The 15779-nt window shown below is 54.1% G+C and overlaps 7 protein-coding genes across 7 annotated transcripts; 3 read left to right on the top strand and 4 right to left on the bottom strand.

Moving 5' to 3' along the window:
* Window positions 1-283: 283 nt before the first annotated feature.
* On the top strand, window positions 284-1008 carry BU26DRAFT_299302 (uncharacterized protein). Its single transcript, XM_033821758.1, has 2 exons — window positions 284-865; window positions 987-1008. The coding sequence occupies exon 1, from the start codon at window positions 303-305 to the stop codon at window positions 666-668; it is 366 nt and encodes a 121-aa protein (XP_033685312.1). The 5' UTR covers window positions 284-302; the 3' UTR covers window positions 669-865; window positions 987-1008.
* Window positions 1009-3296: 2288 nt separating this feature from the next.
* Window positions 3297-6020, top strand: BU26DRAFT_550481 (uncharacterized protein). Its single transcript, XM_033832056.1, has 3 exons — window positions 3297-3860; window positions 3918-5203; window positions 5261-6020. The coding sequence occupies exons 1-3, from the start codon at window positions 3746-3748 to the stop codon at window positions 5624-5626; spliced, it is 1767 nt and encodes a 588-aa protein (XP_033685311.1). The 5' UTR covers window positions 3297-3745; the 3' UTR covers window positions 5627-6020.
* BU26DRAFT_518716 (amidase) lies at window positions 5861-8003 on the bottom strand. The gene is made up of 4 exons (XM_033828883.1): window positions 7690-8003; window positions 7222-7633; window positions 6266-7159; window positions 5861-6089 (listed from the first exon to the last, which is right to left on the bottom strand). Exons 1-4 carry the CDS (start codon window positions 7957-7959, stop codon window positions 5974-5976), a joined length of 1692 nt encoding a protein of 563 aa, XP_033685310.1. The 5' UTR covers window positions 7960-8003; the 3' UTR covers window positions 5861-5973.
* Window positions 8004-8637: 634 nt separating this feature from the next.
* BU26DRAFT_425468 (DUF500-domain-containing protein) lies at window positions 8638-10066 on the bottom strand (the record flags this gene model as incomplete). Its single annotated transcript, XM_033823628.1, has 4 exons — window positions 8638-8662; window positions 8714-9783; window positions 9864-9967; window positions 10024-10066. The coding sequence occupies 4 exons, from the start codon at window positions 10064-10066 to the stop codon at window positions 8638-8640; spliced, it is 1242 nt and encodes a 413-aa protein (XP_033685309.1).
* Window positions 10067-10946: 880 nt separating this feature from the next.
* On the bottom strand, window positions 10947-11711 carry BU26DRAFT_564165 (uncharacterized protein; the record flags this gene model as incomplete). The annotated part of the gene is made up of 2 exons (XM_033833258.1): window positions 10947-11595; window positions 11653-11711. The coding sequence occupies 2 exons, from the start codon at window positions 11709-11711 to the stop codon at window positions 10947-10949; spliced, it is 708 nt and encodes a 235-aa protein (XP_033685308.1).
* Window positions 11712-11778: 67 nt separating this feature from the next.
* Window positions 11779-13628, bottom strand: BU26DRAFT_299254 (N-terminal nucleophile aminohydrolase). Its single transcript, XM_033821756.1, has one exon. The coding sequence runs from the start codon at window positions 13276-13278 to the stop codon at window positions 11926-11928; it is 1353 nt and encodes a 450-aa protein (XP_033685307.1). The 5' UTR covers window positions 13279-13628; the 3' UTR covers window positions 11779-11925.
* Window positions 13629-13860: 232 nt separating this feature from the next.
* BU26DRAFT_530663 (HET-domain-containing protein) lies at window positions 13861-15425 on the top strand (the record flags this gene model as incomplete). Its single annotated transcript, XM_033830973.1, has 2 exons — window positions 13861-14585; window positions 15377-15425. The coding sequence occupies 2 exons, from the start codon at window positions 13861-13863 to the stop codon at window positions 15423-15425; spliced, it is 774 nt and encodes a 257-aa protein (XP_033685306.1).
* Between the last annotated feature and the right edge of the window lie 354 nt (window positions 15426-15779).

Genomic DNA, 15779 nt, shown 5'->3' with positions numbered 1-15779 from the left:
CTCGCTCCCAGGCAGTGCCTCGCGCATCCGCTCATTGCACTTCCATTCACTCTCTGTCAACCCCAACAAACACTGCTGCATAGCAACATCGCGTCCCGCCCGTCGCTCGCTCAGACATCGCAACACCAACGTCACCACCGCTCCAAGACAATCGCTCGCCTGTCGCAGCCTCAGACACGTTCACTTCGATAAGCCACCCGACTTCGTCGTCGCTAGACAATTCCGCGCTTTGAGAAACAGTCGCATTCCGACCCCTCGTCAGCTCTGGGCAACCCCACCGAACTTCGCACACCTCCAGCAAGATGCGCTCCTTCCAGCAGGTCGTCGTCTTCCTCTTCGCCCTTGTGGCTTTCGCTTTCGCCCAGGACACCGTCTCATACGATGCCACTGTCTACGTCACTTCGACCATCTACAGGGTGAACACCGTCACCATGTCTGGCTATCCCACCGGCAGCGTCGCAAACTCTACGACTACCATCCACGCTTCTGTCCCGACCGCGCCAGTCTACTCCGCTGGCAATAGCACTGCTCCTTACCCGACCGGCACCATGGCGCCCTCCTCTCCCGCGCCCTCTGCCACCGAGTTCCCCGGCGCCGCATCGCAGATGAGCATCAACAGCGCGCTCGTCGCCGTGCTCGCCGCCGGCATCGGCTACTTGGCCCTCTGACCGTCCTGAGGCGGCCTTGTTCTCTCTGCGAATCCCTTCCGCTTCTAGCATCATCGACTGGTGCTTGTCTATGATTCCGCGCGCTTGTGCATACTCTAGGAAGCGCCTGGCCTAGCATTGAGCGCACCAGGACCCCAAAGTTTACGTGTCATGAGGATGCCATTCACCCACTTTTACGCCTTCATTCGGTACATTCGGTACATTCATTCCTTTCTTCTTTGCATTAGCACTTTGTCCCCTTCGACTCCGTACATTCCCACCCCTTAGTATCCGGATACTGCCTTGTAATCGTTTGCGAAGATTCTTACGATTGATGAGGTCCGAGCCCGGGGAGCTATATCCACATTCCTTTTGTTGCCGAGTCTACCCCGTTTTGTATACCTGTGTCAGGTACTCTAATTTCTAAACCACACCCCCTCAAAACATTTTTGTTGTTGGACACACGATTCGGTCGGCGCGCGACTGGGACTCGTCGCTGCTTGCTTAGCAAACACACACCTGCTACATGCGCACACATACCGAACTTGTTCGGTTGGTTTTGTTGTCTGCGTTGCTTCAATTGGCATATCCATCCCCTTCCCGATCTTCTGTTTCTACAACGTCTTCTCTGGTGGAGCTGGAGTTTGGAGATACCCCCTTTTTCTGCATTACCCCTTTGCTTTCTGTTCTATGGTTTAGGTTGGAGGGATTAAGCAGTTTGGAAGCTAAGCATGGCGAACGGAATAAGAGCGTTATAGACCAGCAAGCACTGCTATTGTTCATCATCAGGCTTGGGAGACTTTCTCGAGATGGTTCATTCTGTGGTAGCGGTGCGACAAGGACGTTTCTGGTTTATGAGGCCTGGCTCTCTCCGTATTCAGCCTGTGAGAGAGAAGATAGCAATAACTGAAGCTGTATTGCAAGCCAAAACCTGTTTTCGTGTCCTGTGCTCTGCACCGTACCATGGTTTGTGTGCGCCGCGCAAAAGGAGCGCGCACTGATGAGGTTACCGGTTACACTGCAAATGGCACACTGAGTCGTAGTCGTCTGGTTGGATTGCTCCCGTTTAATGACGATCCACAGCGGTACACCGCAATCCAATATTCCTAACCCCAAGCGCTCTACCAATTTTTCCTCCTCGCCTCATCACAGCAGACGGACCAAGCCGGGAATCGGCTTTCCCGCTCACTCAACAGCAAAATATGCTGTGCCGAATCCTGCGGCGGCGAAGTCGCCGTCGCTATTTCCCTGCCGGTCTCGGGTCGGGAACCAACAACCACTTCCCGCCGTTTGCTTCCGCCTTGATTGTTGGCAGAGGAAAGAAATTTCGTGCGACGACCTGCTCCCCGTGCCCTCGCGTACCTAACTGAGGTTGGGAGGGCAGGTCGTCGCGTGCAATGTGCAATGGAAAGGCACTTTACATAAGCGAGATTGCGCGGTGGGAGGAATCTGGTTGGTTGGTTGGCGGGGGAGGCCTGGTACAATACGCATTTCGGGGTTCTATAGCGCGGAGATTAATATCGCGAGGCTGCTATTGCTATTGCTGTTGTTGGGAGACTCCCCCGGGACTGGGCGAGAAGGGAAAAGGGGAGGGGGGGCTGGGGATGCAAGATCCCGAAGGCTGAAGGATTGCCTTGTGTGGTCACCGAGCAACAACGCCGTCGGGAGACGTTCGCGATGAATGGTTCCCCCGAGGCGATTTTTTTTGGAAACAGAGCGTGAGTTGACGTGAGATGAGATCGTGTTTCAGTTCGTCGGATTGAGCGCGGGGTGGCGCGCGGAGTTGGCCCAAAAGTTAAGCTTAACGCTTGGGATCTGGAGTTTCAGATCTGTATGCACGTGGTGCTGGCGGAACCTGGGGTGCAGGAGTTCGTCTCGTCGATGCGGTTCCTTGCGTCGGAGAGGCGTCTTATCTGGAGGTGTTAATAAGCGCGCTGGTAGTAATGGTTGTCCGTCGCTTCTTGATGTCGTGCGGTCTTCTCGTGCTTGTAAGGAGCTGAGGAGCAGCGAAGTCGGTGGTATCTTTGTTGTGCGACGGGAAAGCGAAGATGGGTTATACAAGACTATTGAGCGGATGTCGACAGCATGAGGGAAACGTGGCATGTGGAATATTGGTCATGCGACTAGTCTTGAGGTACGTTACGTTTTTGGAAGGGGTTGGATGGCTGAGACTTTCCATGCGCACGATGCACGATGTTCGAGGGAGCTTATGGAACCAGGGACAATTGTCGGAGAAGCAAGCGACTTTTCTCGTCATTAGCTGGAGCTCTGTGGTACGCTATGCTTTCGGTATTTCTTCAACGTTCTCAACTCAGTATTTGATTTCCGCATTTTCGATGTCACGAGGACGCTGCATTGTCAGAGTGGCACCCGCGACTGGTTCCGAGTCGTGCCATCGCAAGCCAGACGTATTCCCTTCTGATCTCCATTTTCCATGATCCGCCTCATTTTTCATGGATGAGGTCATTCCCAGGTCGATTTAGAGTTGCAGCGGGAGTTCGGTGACCGTTGCTCGGGCTCTCCCTTGTTGAGACCCACTCTTCCGAATTGGGCTAGCGTACTCTCCACCTTGCAGGTGTGGAGAACTGAGCAGGGCAGAAAGACAACGTCTGAACCGTCGTTAGCATCCAGCCAAGTGTCCCAAAGAACGAGAGGTTCGCAAGAGCCGGAATAGCGAGGAAGTACATTGCAGATACATCGCACTGTTCTACCGGGCAAGAGCTTCGAAGATGCAAGGACCACCAGCCCAGGAACCTTTGGGACTCAGAGACGGAGAGGATTTCACAGACCTTGCTCTTTTATGTATGATTTCGTTCAATCCACCCGGGCACTGCTGCTCTGCGATGCCTCCCTCGCGCCTTCCAAGGCTGGGTTGATGGAGTTGATGTTCTTTCCTTACATGAGGTGCGTAATCTGCCTGCATGGCAGGCGCATTGGCTGAGCTCTCAACCCCGCCATGGAGATTCAGCCTTGCAATTGTTCACCTCACCGGTCAGCCTTCTTAAGCCTGGTTACGGTCATGTTTCCTTCTGTTCTCTTCCTTCTGCTTTCCTTCTTCTCCCACAGGTCTTCTGGAGTCGGTGCAGTCGCCGTTCCCGATGGCCAACTTCGGCTTCTCCGCTGGAGATATCATCCTAGTCAGCAAATATGCATGGGACGTGTACAAGGTCAGTAAGCATGCAGGGGAGGACTTCAAGGGCATCACGATTGATGGTAAGTACACACGTAGATTCGCTACGGGCGGCGGCCGAAACTGACAAACCGTCTTAGTGAAGTTGCTGCGGTCACACCTTCGCACCCTGGACGAGGAGATAGAGAATCGGAACTCCCTCATACATCGATCGGACGCCAGACAGAGAGACGAACTGGGAAGTTTACTACGGAGCTGTCGTGCTGATCTTCGAGAGTTGGAAAAGTTGCTCGCTAAGTACAAGTCGCTGAAAAGGTCCAATCCCCGGGCTCGCGATAAGCTCGCATTTCGGGCGAGCAAACAAGCGGATATCCGAAACAAGATCGCGACCCATAATGATCGCCTCCAACGCTTCCTGAACGGACTCCATACTGTTTCATTGGGAAGGATCGAAAGCCGTGCCGAGATACAAGCACACTCGCTCGAGGAGATACTACAGAAGCTAGATTCCGTACATCAAGCTGTTCGAGCTGGCAAAAGAGATCCGTCTGTGCTTACAGATATGGACGATTGGATAAAGCAGGAGTTAGTCGACGACAACATCACAGAGACAGATGTGGAGGTCAACCGCGAGGAGATCTCAGCGTGGCTTGAGCGACTCCGCGTCAACGGCGAGTTCACCAGCGTTTTAAATGGCATAGCCGAGCAAGAAGAGAATGACGAAGATGGGGAGAGCTCAGTGGTGCCAGACCTGAGCTTCCAGCCGAGGCGCAAAACAGCTAACAAGGCCCCAAAAGCGGCAACGAATGCTTCCGACTTACGTCCTTTAGAGGCTTCAGAAGAACGCGCTTATCATGAAACCGGCTACAAGTCGAGTAGTCCTACTGATGCCGAGCAATCTGTATCCAGCCATGCGAGCGAAGCAGAAATCCCAATCACCGCTCAGAAACAGCCCAGGGAATTCAAGATTCAGAAAACCGACTCCGTGATCAGCTCGAACGAGGAATTATTAAGCGACACAGAAGAGCTGAATGCTGACTTCGAAGTGGACTTAACCCTCCACTCCCTACCCGAGCACATAATGCCTGATCCGAACTCAAATAGCAGCGCCGCAGTTCAACGGAAATCCTGGTCCATTTCTACCTTAGGCCGGCAACTGCCATATCAGTGGATCCCTAGAGAGGGGAAATCTGAATTGGAGATACCCCTTCCTGTCACACTTGAAGAGATTTTCAACGGCGCGATGAAGAGAGTTAAGATCAAAAGACTGGCGTATAATGAGTCTGACGGGACGTGCTTCGTCGAGGGGACGGTCAAAGCAGTCTGGATTGAGGCAGGACAAGGAAATAAGAGCCGAATTCACCAGAGAGGATGGGGCAACGGAAACGGATTCTGCTCGCAGGACGTAATCTTCATCGTGGAAGAGGTCAGTCCATTCATCAGGATGACGCTGACGTAGATGCTTATGACTTACCATTGTTAGAAACCTCACGCTTTGTTCGAGAGAATAGCATGGCCTGACAATAAGTTCTGTTTCAATCTTCGACACGCTCTGCAAATAACATTGTGTGAAGCGCTCTGTGGCTGGGAGCGCAATCTCGTTGGCCTTGATGGTTCGAAGTTCCGATTCTCATGTCCCGGGCCAACGCAAATTGATCGGACCGAGATCGTTTGGGGCCATGGTTTACCGCTACAGAGCCGTCCAACGTCAAGGGGAAACCTCTGGGTGTCACTGTTAATCAATTACCCCGATTCATTGAATGATGCACAGAAGTGCGGTTTGGGGGATGTCCTGAGGCAGTCAGGAATGAAGGGCAGGTTCAAGGCTGAGGTTCTGGGCAAAGACTAGATGTGGTAAAAGGCGCGCGGGTAAAAAGACGACGACCTTCCAAGAGCACTGGCACAGATAAAAGGGTATGTAATGGCGAAGGATTTGTAGAGCGGAGTGCCACAGTTTGATACGATAGAGCGATAGAAAGAGCGGCATTTCAGTCTCAATACTCATCGAATTGGATGGACCTTGAATAGAATGGCGGAGGACGATTCCCGGAGCAGCGAATTTAGGCACATTTTGGTACACATGCTGTTATTGTATGGATCATCCACGACCGCTAGGACGAGATGACCTCGCTCCTAGTAAAATGCGAGGAGGCATATATGAGTAGTAGTAGGAGGAGGAATACAACTAAGCTCCACTCACTTTCCTATAGCCTTCCCAACATATTCGGCAATGGCTAGCATCTTCTCCTCCTGCAATCTCCGCCCCACCAACTGCAAACTGACATGTGCACCGTCGTAGATTTCGGGATCATCTGTAAAGTATCATCAGCTACCACGTTGGCGACGATATAGCATCCTTAACAGCGCTGACGACTCCTCTATCAAAAACCATCCGCGCTAGCAACGTACGCGCTAGCAACGTACGCGCTAGCAACAGTACCATCACCAATACATCACGGCTCTGACATTAAGAAAATTGAACACTCACAGCTCTCATAAACCCCCTTATCCAGCCCATCAATCGGTCTATATCCCTCATCCACCCGATCCACCGCCTTCTCCACATTCGTAACCGGCACCACCACACTCGTATAATCCAGCGCATTCACAAACGTCGAGTACCCATAATACGTGTACATCTTCGGTCTCGCCGCCGGGAACGGCGCCAGCGGACAGATCACCGCATCCACCGGCCTTCCCGTACTCGTTACCTGCTCGGTGCTGTTCCAGTACTCCATGTACTCCTTCTTGAGCTGGCGCAGGCGCACGTTCGTTGCGGCGACTTCGCTCGCGGAGTATTCCTTCGCCAGCGACGCGTAGAAGGATATTTGGTCGGACATGGGCTCGCCGGAGAGCGAGAATGCGGATTTCACATCGGTCCCTGCGTCGAAAACCCAGGTTTTGAATGCTTCGTCCAGGAGGGTTTTGTGCGAGGGGGGTTTCCAGTCTATGACCTCATGGCCTAGGCCTTCGAGCGCTTGGACCACGATGTCCATGGCTCGGCGGATCGGCGGGAGAGGGTTCACGATGCCGTCTGTTCGGAGGATGCCGAAAGAGAGTTTCCCGGCTTTGCTGGCGTCGCCGCTTGCACCGAGGAGTTCCAAGATTTCTCGTTCTTTGTCAAAGCGCCAGGGGAGCTCGTGCACGAGCGGGTCGTGGAGCCAGGGCTTCTGGGCGAGCAGGGCTTTGATGACGAGGCGCAGGGAGGGGACGCTGGTGGCGAGCGGTCCGACAACAGAGAGGATGCTGTTCTGGCCGTCCATGGAGTTGGCCATGCCTTCGTAGGGCATGCGGCCCGTGGAGGGGCGGATGCCGTAGAGCCCGTTGAATGCGGCTGGGATACGGATCGAGCCGCCAATGTCTGTTCCAAAGCCCAGGGGCGCTGCTTTTCGTCAGTGTCTCGTCTCCCAAATCCAGAAACACACACGGCGAAGAAAGACATACACCCTCTAATCCCAATCAACGCGCCCTCGCCGCCACTCGACCCGCCAGCAGCCAGCCTCCTATTCTTCGGATTCAACGTATACCCAATGATATTATTCACCGTCTCCCCACTCATGAGCGTATGCGGGACACTCGTCTTACAATACAGGACCGCCCCTGAAGCCCTCAGCTCCCGCACCATCTCGCTCTCGAAGCTCTTTTCCTTCCCCGTCCCCGTCTTCCCCTCAAACGTGCCGATCCAGCCCACATAGCCCATCGTCGTCTCCGCGTCCTTGACGTGGAACTGGTCTTTGAGGCTGACGGGCAGGCCGTGCAGCGGGCCGATGGGCTTCTTGTGCGCGGCGTAGTACGCGTCGAGGGCTTGCGCGGAAGCGATGGCTGCGTCGAAGAAGATCTCGTGCAGGCAGTTGAGCTTTGTGTGTGTTAGGAACCCTTTTGCGAGCTGGGTGGATGTAGTAGAATCCTTACTAGTTGGTGAGCAATCGCAGCACGATGGCAAAAAGCCCTCGTGACCTCCTCCGCGCTCCATCGCCCTGACACAGTGCGCTTGACGATCTCATCCGCCGTCGTCTCCGTAATCTCGACCTCCCTCTCGCTCAGAAACTGCTGCACGAATTTCCCCGTGACATCGACCTGCTCTTCCACTAGCGGAGGATTCTCGATGCGCCATTCCTGCGGAATAGCTGCGAGGATCGCCTCGCGTTTCTCTTGCGCGCGTTGCTCCCACGACTTAGACATTGTTGCTTCTGTATTGGAGAGGAAGATTGGAAGGATGATGTAGGGAGCTTGACTCACTATTTATTATGCACAGACGCAATGGGGCGTGCCCAATGGTGGCGTTTGGGTAACCGGAGGCTTGATAGTAAGTGGGGGAATGCAGCTGGCCCTATCGACCTTCCCTATCAGTACCCCGGCTACCATTTCCGTGGGTTCTCGGATACTGCGAGCATCCTCCGATGTTCGGAATATAGTATATGCAAACCAGATACCCGTACTTTAACGCAATGGAATTCTGGCAGATGCGGGGTCGATGGTTCGGATATAAGATGGAGTTAAGCTGTCACGCTGTCATTGCAGCCTCAGGTTTCAATGCCGGTGGTGGATGAAGTAAATCAAAGGTATCCCATAGTTAAGCTATCTAGGTAATGCCATCCTCTTTCGTACTCCAAAGCAGACCAAGACGCGAATAAGCCAGGATATCCTAGACGCCTTGCTATGCTCTGAAAGAAGCATCCAAGCGCGATGAGACGCAGTTTGATTCGAGTCGTGGGATTGTGGAGCAAAACACGGTTGAGTCGCAGAATTTTGGCTGACAGTGTATATATGAAGGTGAGAAAAAGGTATCATCCAATAGGGTAGGCAGGGCATGTACGGAAAAGATCGTGGGCGATATGACTTGGGTTCGAAATGTCGAGTCTACTCGACTGTCTCTACGTAGTTGCTATAACTGTCAGCACGCTGCCAGGTAAATCAGCCAAAAAGGTCAACATACCTCGGGAAGATGCCCTCCCGATCTCCTATCCTCCCTGTCCACCAATCGGTCTCGTCTGTCTTCTTGATGATCGTGATAATCTCGCCCTTCTTGAAGCCTAAGTCGCCGGGCTGATCTGGATCAAAGGTGAACTTTGCAATTGCCTGACCAGGACCCATGGACTGCTTCTTGAACACCGGCTTTGGAGCGCTAGGCCTACCAGGCCTGGGTTTATCGCTATAACTGTAGTCGTCATCAAATCCGGAGCCACTCCGAGAGCGCCCATCTAGTTGGTCGAAAGTCTCGTTGGGATTGGCGCGGGTTGAGAATGAGCGGTTAATGCCGCCTGCTGACGTCGGTTGACGGTCGTAAACATCGTCCGCCCAGGTACTGGCCCGGGTTGGTCTGTCGCGGTACTCATAGGGATCATCCGCAGCGCCCATAGACCCCGTACGGTTTGTCCTCACGCCTTCTCCGTATGCCGAGCCCCTGCGTCCCTGCCAGACCACATCTTCGTGCCGGTCGTCGTACACGGGAATATCGTTGTACATCTGGTCACTGTTCACGTTTCCAGCGACGCCCGCGAATACTCTCGAGTTCAACACGCGCATCAGCGGCTCGGCGGCAGGCGGCGAGGCCACCTGTCCGCTTAGCAGTTCTCTCGCTGTCCACCTTCTGCCGTAAAGCTTCTCGTTGGCGTCTCTCCGCTCAATCATGCCACTGCCTTCCAGACTGACACCCGCAAACAGCCCCTTCGTCTTGCTGTAGCTGAATATGCCGGCCACGCTCCTCAAGCTCGCTGCTCCGGCGGCTTCCGCGTTTCGCCCGACCGGTCCCGCCGCAATCGACACATTGCCCCCGAACGTGAGAGACCCAGCCTGAGCGAACGTCTTGACCGCATTCGCGTCGTTCAGTATGAAGACGAAGTCTGTGAGCTCAAACCCGATCTGTCCGCCGAAGCCGCCGCCAAGGATGCCGATAGCTGAGGGCGCAGACCACGTACCGTCTGCGAGACGAGCAACGACGACGCCTGATCCGAAACGCGCAGTACCGAGGAATCCGGCTTTGAAAACGGTAAGAATGGCGAGGCCCTATATGTCTCAGTCCGTTAGCAATCTAACCTTGGGCATCAACAGAAACGAAACGCGGGCCAACCGGGTTTGAGACGCACCTTCGCATTGGCAAGAACCGCCGGCGGGATGATCTTATCAGGTCCGAACGCTTGTCGCGGGTCTACGAAGGATGCTAGAATCTTGCCCGCCTTCCTGCACTCGCCTGTTCAGCTGTTAGCGACGTCATGCTACGATTTTTGAGGCTCGGCTGAGACTTACTCCTCATGGAGGAGGGCAGGGGGTTGTTGATCGAGAAAGGCATTTGGAGCGCTTCGTAACCACCGGGTAGTGAAAGAGTGTCGCGAGAGATAGGTGCGGCGGCTGCAGATGATGGAGCCCTAGAGGGGTCGGCAGAAACGGAGGCAGCCTTCTAAGAAACGAAACGAGGATGACGCGGTGGGTCTGTGGCTGAGCGCTCGGCAACGGACACGAGGGCGCGTGCGCGACTTTCACGTCACCACGCTACCCTTCTCTTGGACGCCGCAGATATTCTCCATCTCGTCCCGACCATATCCATTCGCCTCCGTCTTCCCCGCAACTCATAGTGCATCACACCCTCTGAAGCCTTTCACGACCAGAGCTGCATCGCCTCATCTGCCAAGTCAGCTTTCCTTGTTGCTTAATCATTTCAGCTTGGTGCCATCGCTGCTCGGTGAAGGCTCGGGCTGCTCAGATGCGTTGGCATTTATGCAACGTGGAGCCCGGAGACCGTCCTCTTCTTGTCGACGTCCTTCAAGAAGTCTCTACTCCCTGCATTAAGCGGGGCTGGACTGCTGGTAGATGCTTAGTCAGGCCATACCAGGTAACAACAACTGGGTTGACACCTGGGCACACTCGTCGCGAAATAGGGTTCGGCTTCCTGAAGCGGGGAAGGTAAAGTCCAGACTGAAGGCCCTTAGGATGAGAAGGAGCGCCCTAACCAGAAGCCATCTAATTCTGCCTAATCTACTTATAAAAGATTGGAGCGTACCGGTAGGCAAACGCAGCAAAAGAAAAGGCCGCATTGCGACCTTCAGAGGCAGAATGGCTATCATCCAGGGACATACCCGGGCTTGATGGAAGGTGCTATGCTATGCTAACGCGAGGAGTGCAACTACCTTCGGGTCTCGGGATAGGCATCTTTGGCTTGACTCCTCCTAAGCTCAGAACTCATTCTCACCAGGCTCCCCCAGCATATACCACCTCACTCTCAGCGACCCATTCTTACTTTGGCCCATCTCCAGCATACCCTTCAGACCCTCATACTTCCCGAAGAATTCCTCCCACCCCTCATCCTCCTTATCCACGATCCCCGAATCTTTATCCCAATGCCCAACAACCAGATCAAACACAAACGACTGTAGCGGCGAGCCAGCAACGCTGCAAGCGAAGTCGGCTATGTCCGGAGGGAGCAGATTTCGGTTGCGGTAGAAGTAATTGTACACCTGCGTCATGGCGTGGTCGTGGAAGCGACGTGCTTTGAGCGCGACGGCGAGCTTGGCGGCGCAGATGGAGGCTTTGACTCTCCAGTCGCGGTCGTGCTGATCTTCGTGAAGGGTCTCGTCGAGCTCGAGAGTGGGAGACTGCCAGTTCACGGCGAGGCCGCGGTCGCGCCAGTTACCAGTGAGGACGAATTCGATGAAGAGCTCGAAAGCGTTCTCGGTGGCAATGTCAGCGCTGAAGATGTCGGAGAGGCATATGTCGTCGTGGACTTTGCTGAATGTGTCGGCGTGCTGGGCGAGAAGGGCGTGAGGAAGAATCCATTGCGCGGATGGGCATTGAATTGTGATGGTTTGAGGACTATTTGTAAGACTAGGGTGTGTCAGTCATTGTTTACTGAGGCAGGTGATGTCGACGTGCTAAACGCACTGTAGTAGGACGCTTTTGGCGAGACCGGTATACTTGGTGACCGCGGTCGGAGTGGCCATGTTGGCTTCTCGCTGGCGGACCTTGTCCGTTGGTGGATGATGTGGGGTAGCGCCGTGCCGGAAGCAAGTGGCAGACGTGAGGCAGCGCGAATTATTAGTATTAAGCTCTAATGCGTCTATCCCTTTCACTCCAGCGCTAAACGAGGGTCACCGCCCTAGCTCTATGCTTACGCCCTCGCCGTGCAGTAACGGAAAACCAGACCCCTTCACACATCTAAGCACTGAAAATATTAGACATAGCCGTCATTCCTTGGTCGCTAAACCATCCCTCCGGCCCGCTCTCATACCGGTCCTCTCTGAAGATTAGACACCGCTGCTCCCCATCCTCCTCTGTCCACGCGCGGAAGAAGCCGCCGCAATTGTAGTCGCAGATAACCGTTGCTTTGTTGCCTACGAGCTCGATTCCGATCATGCCGCCGACTCCTTCATGGAAGCGGCCCCAGCGGTCGCCAGCGGACCTTTGCAGTTCGCCGCCTGGACCCGTCATCCAAGCCACGGCATCGGTGAGCGACATGGGAGTGAAGCGTGACTTGGCGGCGGTGGTGCTGGCAGCTGCTAGGCGGATGAAGGTGTCACCATTTCCGGAACCCGACATGCCCACTGCGTGGCGGACTCGGGAAGGCTTCTCATCCATGTCCATCGAAGAGGTGCTTGAAGGTGTCGGGGTTGGTAGGCCGATGGAGCGCACGCAGTCGCCGACTAAGCTGCGAAGGTCTCCTCGAGAAAACCTGTCGAGAGGAGAAATGGGAGCTGGTTGGTACAACATTTGGTGTTTGGGCGCGGGTGGATCTTCGTACCATTCCTCGGCCCAGTAGCCAGCGCCCATGGTAGGCGTATCGCCAATCCTGCCTGGGCACTTGTTCGTTAGGCCGCCTGTTGATGTTGCTACGCAGATTGTTCCGAAGCTGTCCAGCACGACGGCTCCGCAAGTTCCACGAGGAATGTAGTTCGTCTTTTCCCAGTCACTCATCTCAGGCATCATCCTCTTCAGCTTCCTCTCCTTCTCTTTCTGCCTTTCCTCCTCTTTCAGCCCTTTCAAGTGTTCGTTCCATTTCCGCTTGGTAAAGAAGTAGCACGGGTCCACCATGTCCAGTCCCCACTTCTTCGCTAGACTTTCCACATACGCGCCAGCATACTGGCAATGATCCTTTGCTTCGCCATCTTCTGATTCACCCCTGATGAGCAGCTCTCTCGCCAGCTTGATAGGATTCTTCACATGCCGTAGCATCATGCATCCGACGCCACGTTTCCGGTATCCGTTCGATACCATGATGCTGCACTCCAGCTCGTTCTTGCCTTCTCGAGTAAACACCGCGCCTTTGCCGGAGTTGTAGAGCGGGTCGTCCTCCAGCAACGATACAGCATACGTGGCGACATCGAGCGCGGTGGCTCCGGGCCGGTTCAGAACCTCAGCGGAAGCTGCTAGAATTTGCCTCAGGGACGTCTGGTACTCATTATATCTCGCTCGCGATACGGTTTGTCTTGTTATGTTGCCGGCCCCGCCATGGATGATGATGCGCGGGGTGATCCGGGGCTGTGGAGAGGAAGGAGGTTGTGTTGAAGCCATGGGTTGTGATGGAGGAGTCAAAAAGAGTGCTGGTTCTATTATTATTATAATCCGTGGGTTACGTAAAAACACGCCATTACCTAGATCTAAGGTTGAGGCTGGAGGGTCACAATCCCGTTCGTCATGTGAGGTCTGAAGACGACGCTGTGCCTCGTGGCGGTGTCCGGGCCGGGTGTCGTGCAACCCTGCAAATAGCAACCCAGCTGGCGAGAGAGAGCGTTGTAGGTGCGAGCGGAGCTGGATGAACTATATTGTGTGATATCGTCTTGGTTGAAGAGCGCGATGGTTGTGTAAGGTCTGATAAGAGAAGCCTGCTGTCATTGGTCAAAGTAGTACGCTAGTCCTACAGAGGAATAGATCGGCTTCTCCCCCGTTCCTTCCCGATGTCTCGCGTCTTACCTTCGTTCAGCCGCATAACTCTTTCCTCCCACCTCCTTCTCTCCTCATCGGCGAAGTATCACGCTCTATTCACTTACGAGGCTCTTTCTGCATTGTTGGAGACTTTATCGACAGTCTTGCGGCTGTGCTCATTCTAACCCGCTTCGCGGTCCTGTCAGGCAACAATGATGCGCATGCCGAACGATGCGCCTTCTCAATACTTCCACTCTGCGGGTTGAGGAATTCCAAGCGCAGATTCCTGAATATGTTATTCTATCGCATACATGGGAAGAAGAGGAGGTTACCTTCCAAGACGTGGAGTCCGGCAGGGCATGGAAAAAGAAGGGCTATATGAAGCTCGTCAAGTGCTGCGAGAGAGCGGCTTCCGATGGATTCACATATTGCTGGCTTGATACCTGCTGCATCGACAAGACGAGTTCGGCAGAGCTATCGGAAGCCATCAACTCGATGTACCAATGGTATAAGCATTCGCGAATTTGCTATGCCTACCTCGCCGACTTCGAAAGCATTGCTCAGTCAGAAAAATATGGCTGCAGAACCTTTGCCCAGAGTCGATGGTGGACGCGAGGGTGGACATTACAAGAGCTCCTAGCACCTGCCGTTGTAGAGTTTTATGACGCAAATTGGATCGAGATTGGCACGAAACTCAGCCTCCATGAACAAATCACCGAGATCACAGGCATTGATGAAGGGATTCTTCGTGGCACAAGTCTTCTCCAACGCAATGCGGCCGTGAGAATGTCATGGGCTGCCGGGAGGGAGACCACGCGTGTTGAAGACCGCGCATACTCTCTAATGGGTCTGTTCGCCGTGAACATGCCCCTTCTGTATGGGGAAGGCGAACGAGCTTTCACGCGGTTGCAGGAAGAGATAATGCGAGCCCAGGAGGATTATACTCTATTCGCCTGGTCCCCACAGGTCGGCACTGGCTTTTCAGATCCACACGTATCGGGAGGGCTTCTTGCCAATTCCCCAACAGATTTTGTCGAGCCCCAAAATGGATGGTCCGCCCGCGGTCTCTCCAAATCCACTTCCATGCACTCATGGAAATATCGGGACCTAACAATGGATTGTTCTTGGTTATTACCTCCGCCTGAACACCATGAACCCCCCTCCATGACAAGCCGTGGGCTCCGAATCTGTTTGCCAATGCTCGAGCGCAGACCAGGCGAATTTTATGCGTGCTTGACCCTGGTCTCCTCAAAGGCGCAGGAAGTAGTCATGCTGTGTATCGTTCTGAATCGGCTAGGTCTGTCGTCAGAACGCTATATCCGCCGTGCAGGGAAGGCCTTGTCTTTCTTTTCTGGAAAATCGAGCCAAAGGTTCGAATACCGGTCTATATATGTTGTTCAGCCACCTGTGCACCCAGAGCCATCCAGACTTCCGGATAATCCACTTGCTACAGACACTGCCCTCTACCTCCTTATTGCAAAAAGGGGGTACTTGCGCGAATCAATACGATGCCGCTTCTCGTCCTGGATTAGCATGCAAGAGGTCGTGGAGTCCAAGTTTGGCGCCTTTGCGTCCTCATATTCTATGGCCCAGCTTGAAACGGTCCCAAATGTACGTGGAAACCTCTACAGACATAGTCTGAACAAGTTAGCCGCCGCTTTGTCTCACCACAATCCCGGAGAGCTGCCCAACATGGCAATGGGTAATAGGCCAGACCATTGTTGGTTTTCGGATGTCAATACTTCAGCCGACTATCGCACCTCTGGCGTCAGAGGGGTCCTTGGTTTCAGCCATGATCAGTATTCAAACGCTGCATTTTTGGTCCAGTTCCTTTTGTTCGATGACAAGGCATTCTGCACCGCCATACCCACCACGATGGACTTGGTGCGCCACGAGCAGAGTCAGCTGTTATGGACTGAAGAGGCTCAGAAGTCGACTCTGACTCGGGATCGCGTTAGCTTCCGGTTGCATTCACGGACGCTACATGATGATTCCTGCTTGTCGGCTGTGGAAGTAACCGTGAGCATTCGACGCGTTGCATCTACAGTGGATGGCATAAGAAGATCGGTGCTTTCGGTCACTCAGAAGAGCGTACCAAGCACGGCTGTTCCCTCCAGTCCACCAAGATAGAGCCGTCGAAGTGGGCTCAA

Source organism: Trematosphaeria pertusa (genome assembly GCF_010094035.1).
Source record: "Trematosphaeria pertusa strain CBS 122368 unplaced genomic scaffold BU26scaffold_6, whole genome shotgun sequence".
NCBI classification, from domain to species: Eukaryota; Fungi; Ascomycota; class Dothideomycetes; order Pleosporales; family Trematosphaeriaceae; genus Trematosphaeria; species Trematosphaeria pertusa.
This window is presented reverse-complemented; position numbering and strand designations above follow the sequence as displayed.

Excerpts from the sequence above, each read along its gene's own strand:
- BU26DRAFT_299302 (XM_033821758.1), top strand. The coding sequence starts at position 303 with ATGCGCTCCTTCCAGCAGGTCGTCGTCTTCCTCTTCGCCCTTGTGGCT.
- BU26DRAFT_550481 (XM_033832056.1), top strand. The coding sequence starts at position 3,746 with ATGGCCAACTTCGGCTTCTCCGCTGGAGATATCATCCTAGTCAGCAAA. Across the intron at positions 3,861-3,917 it reads CAAGGGCATCACGATTGATG|TGAAGTTGCTGCGGTCACAC; the intron begins GTAAGTACACAC and ends AAACCGTCTTAG. Across the intron at positions 5,204-5,260 it reads TAATCTTCATCGTGGAAGAG|AAACCTCACGCTTTGTTCGA; the intron begins GTCAGTCCATTC and ends TACCATTGTTAG.
- BU26DRAFT_518716 (XM_033828883.1), bottom strand. The coding sequence starts at position 7,959 with ATGTCTAAGTCGTGGGAGCAACGCGCGCAAGAGAAACGCGAGGCGATC. Across the intron at positions 7,160-7,221 it reads GTTGATTGGGATTAGAGGGT|CGCCCCTGGGCTTTGGAACA; the intron begins GTATGTCTTTCT and ends GACGAAAAGCAG. Across the intron at positions 6,090-6,265 it reads TAAGGGGGTTTATGAGAGCT|ATGATCCCGAAATCTACGAC; the intron begins GTGAGTGTTCAA and ends GATACTTTACAG.
- BU26DRAFT_299254 (XM_033821756.1), bottom strand. The coding sequence starts at position 13,278 with ATGGCTTCAACACAACCTCCTTCCTCTCCACAGCCCCGGATCACCCCG.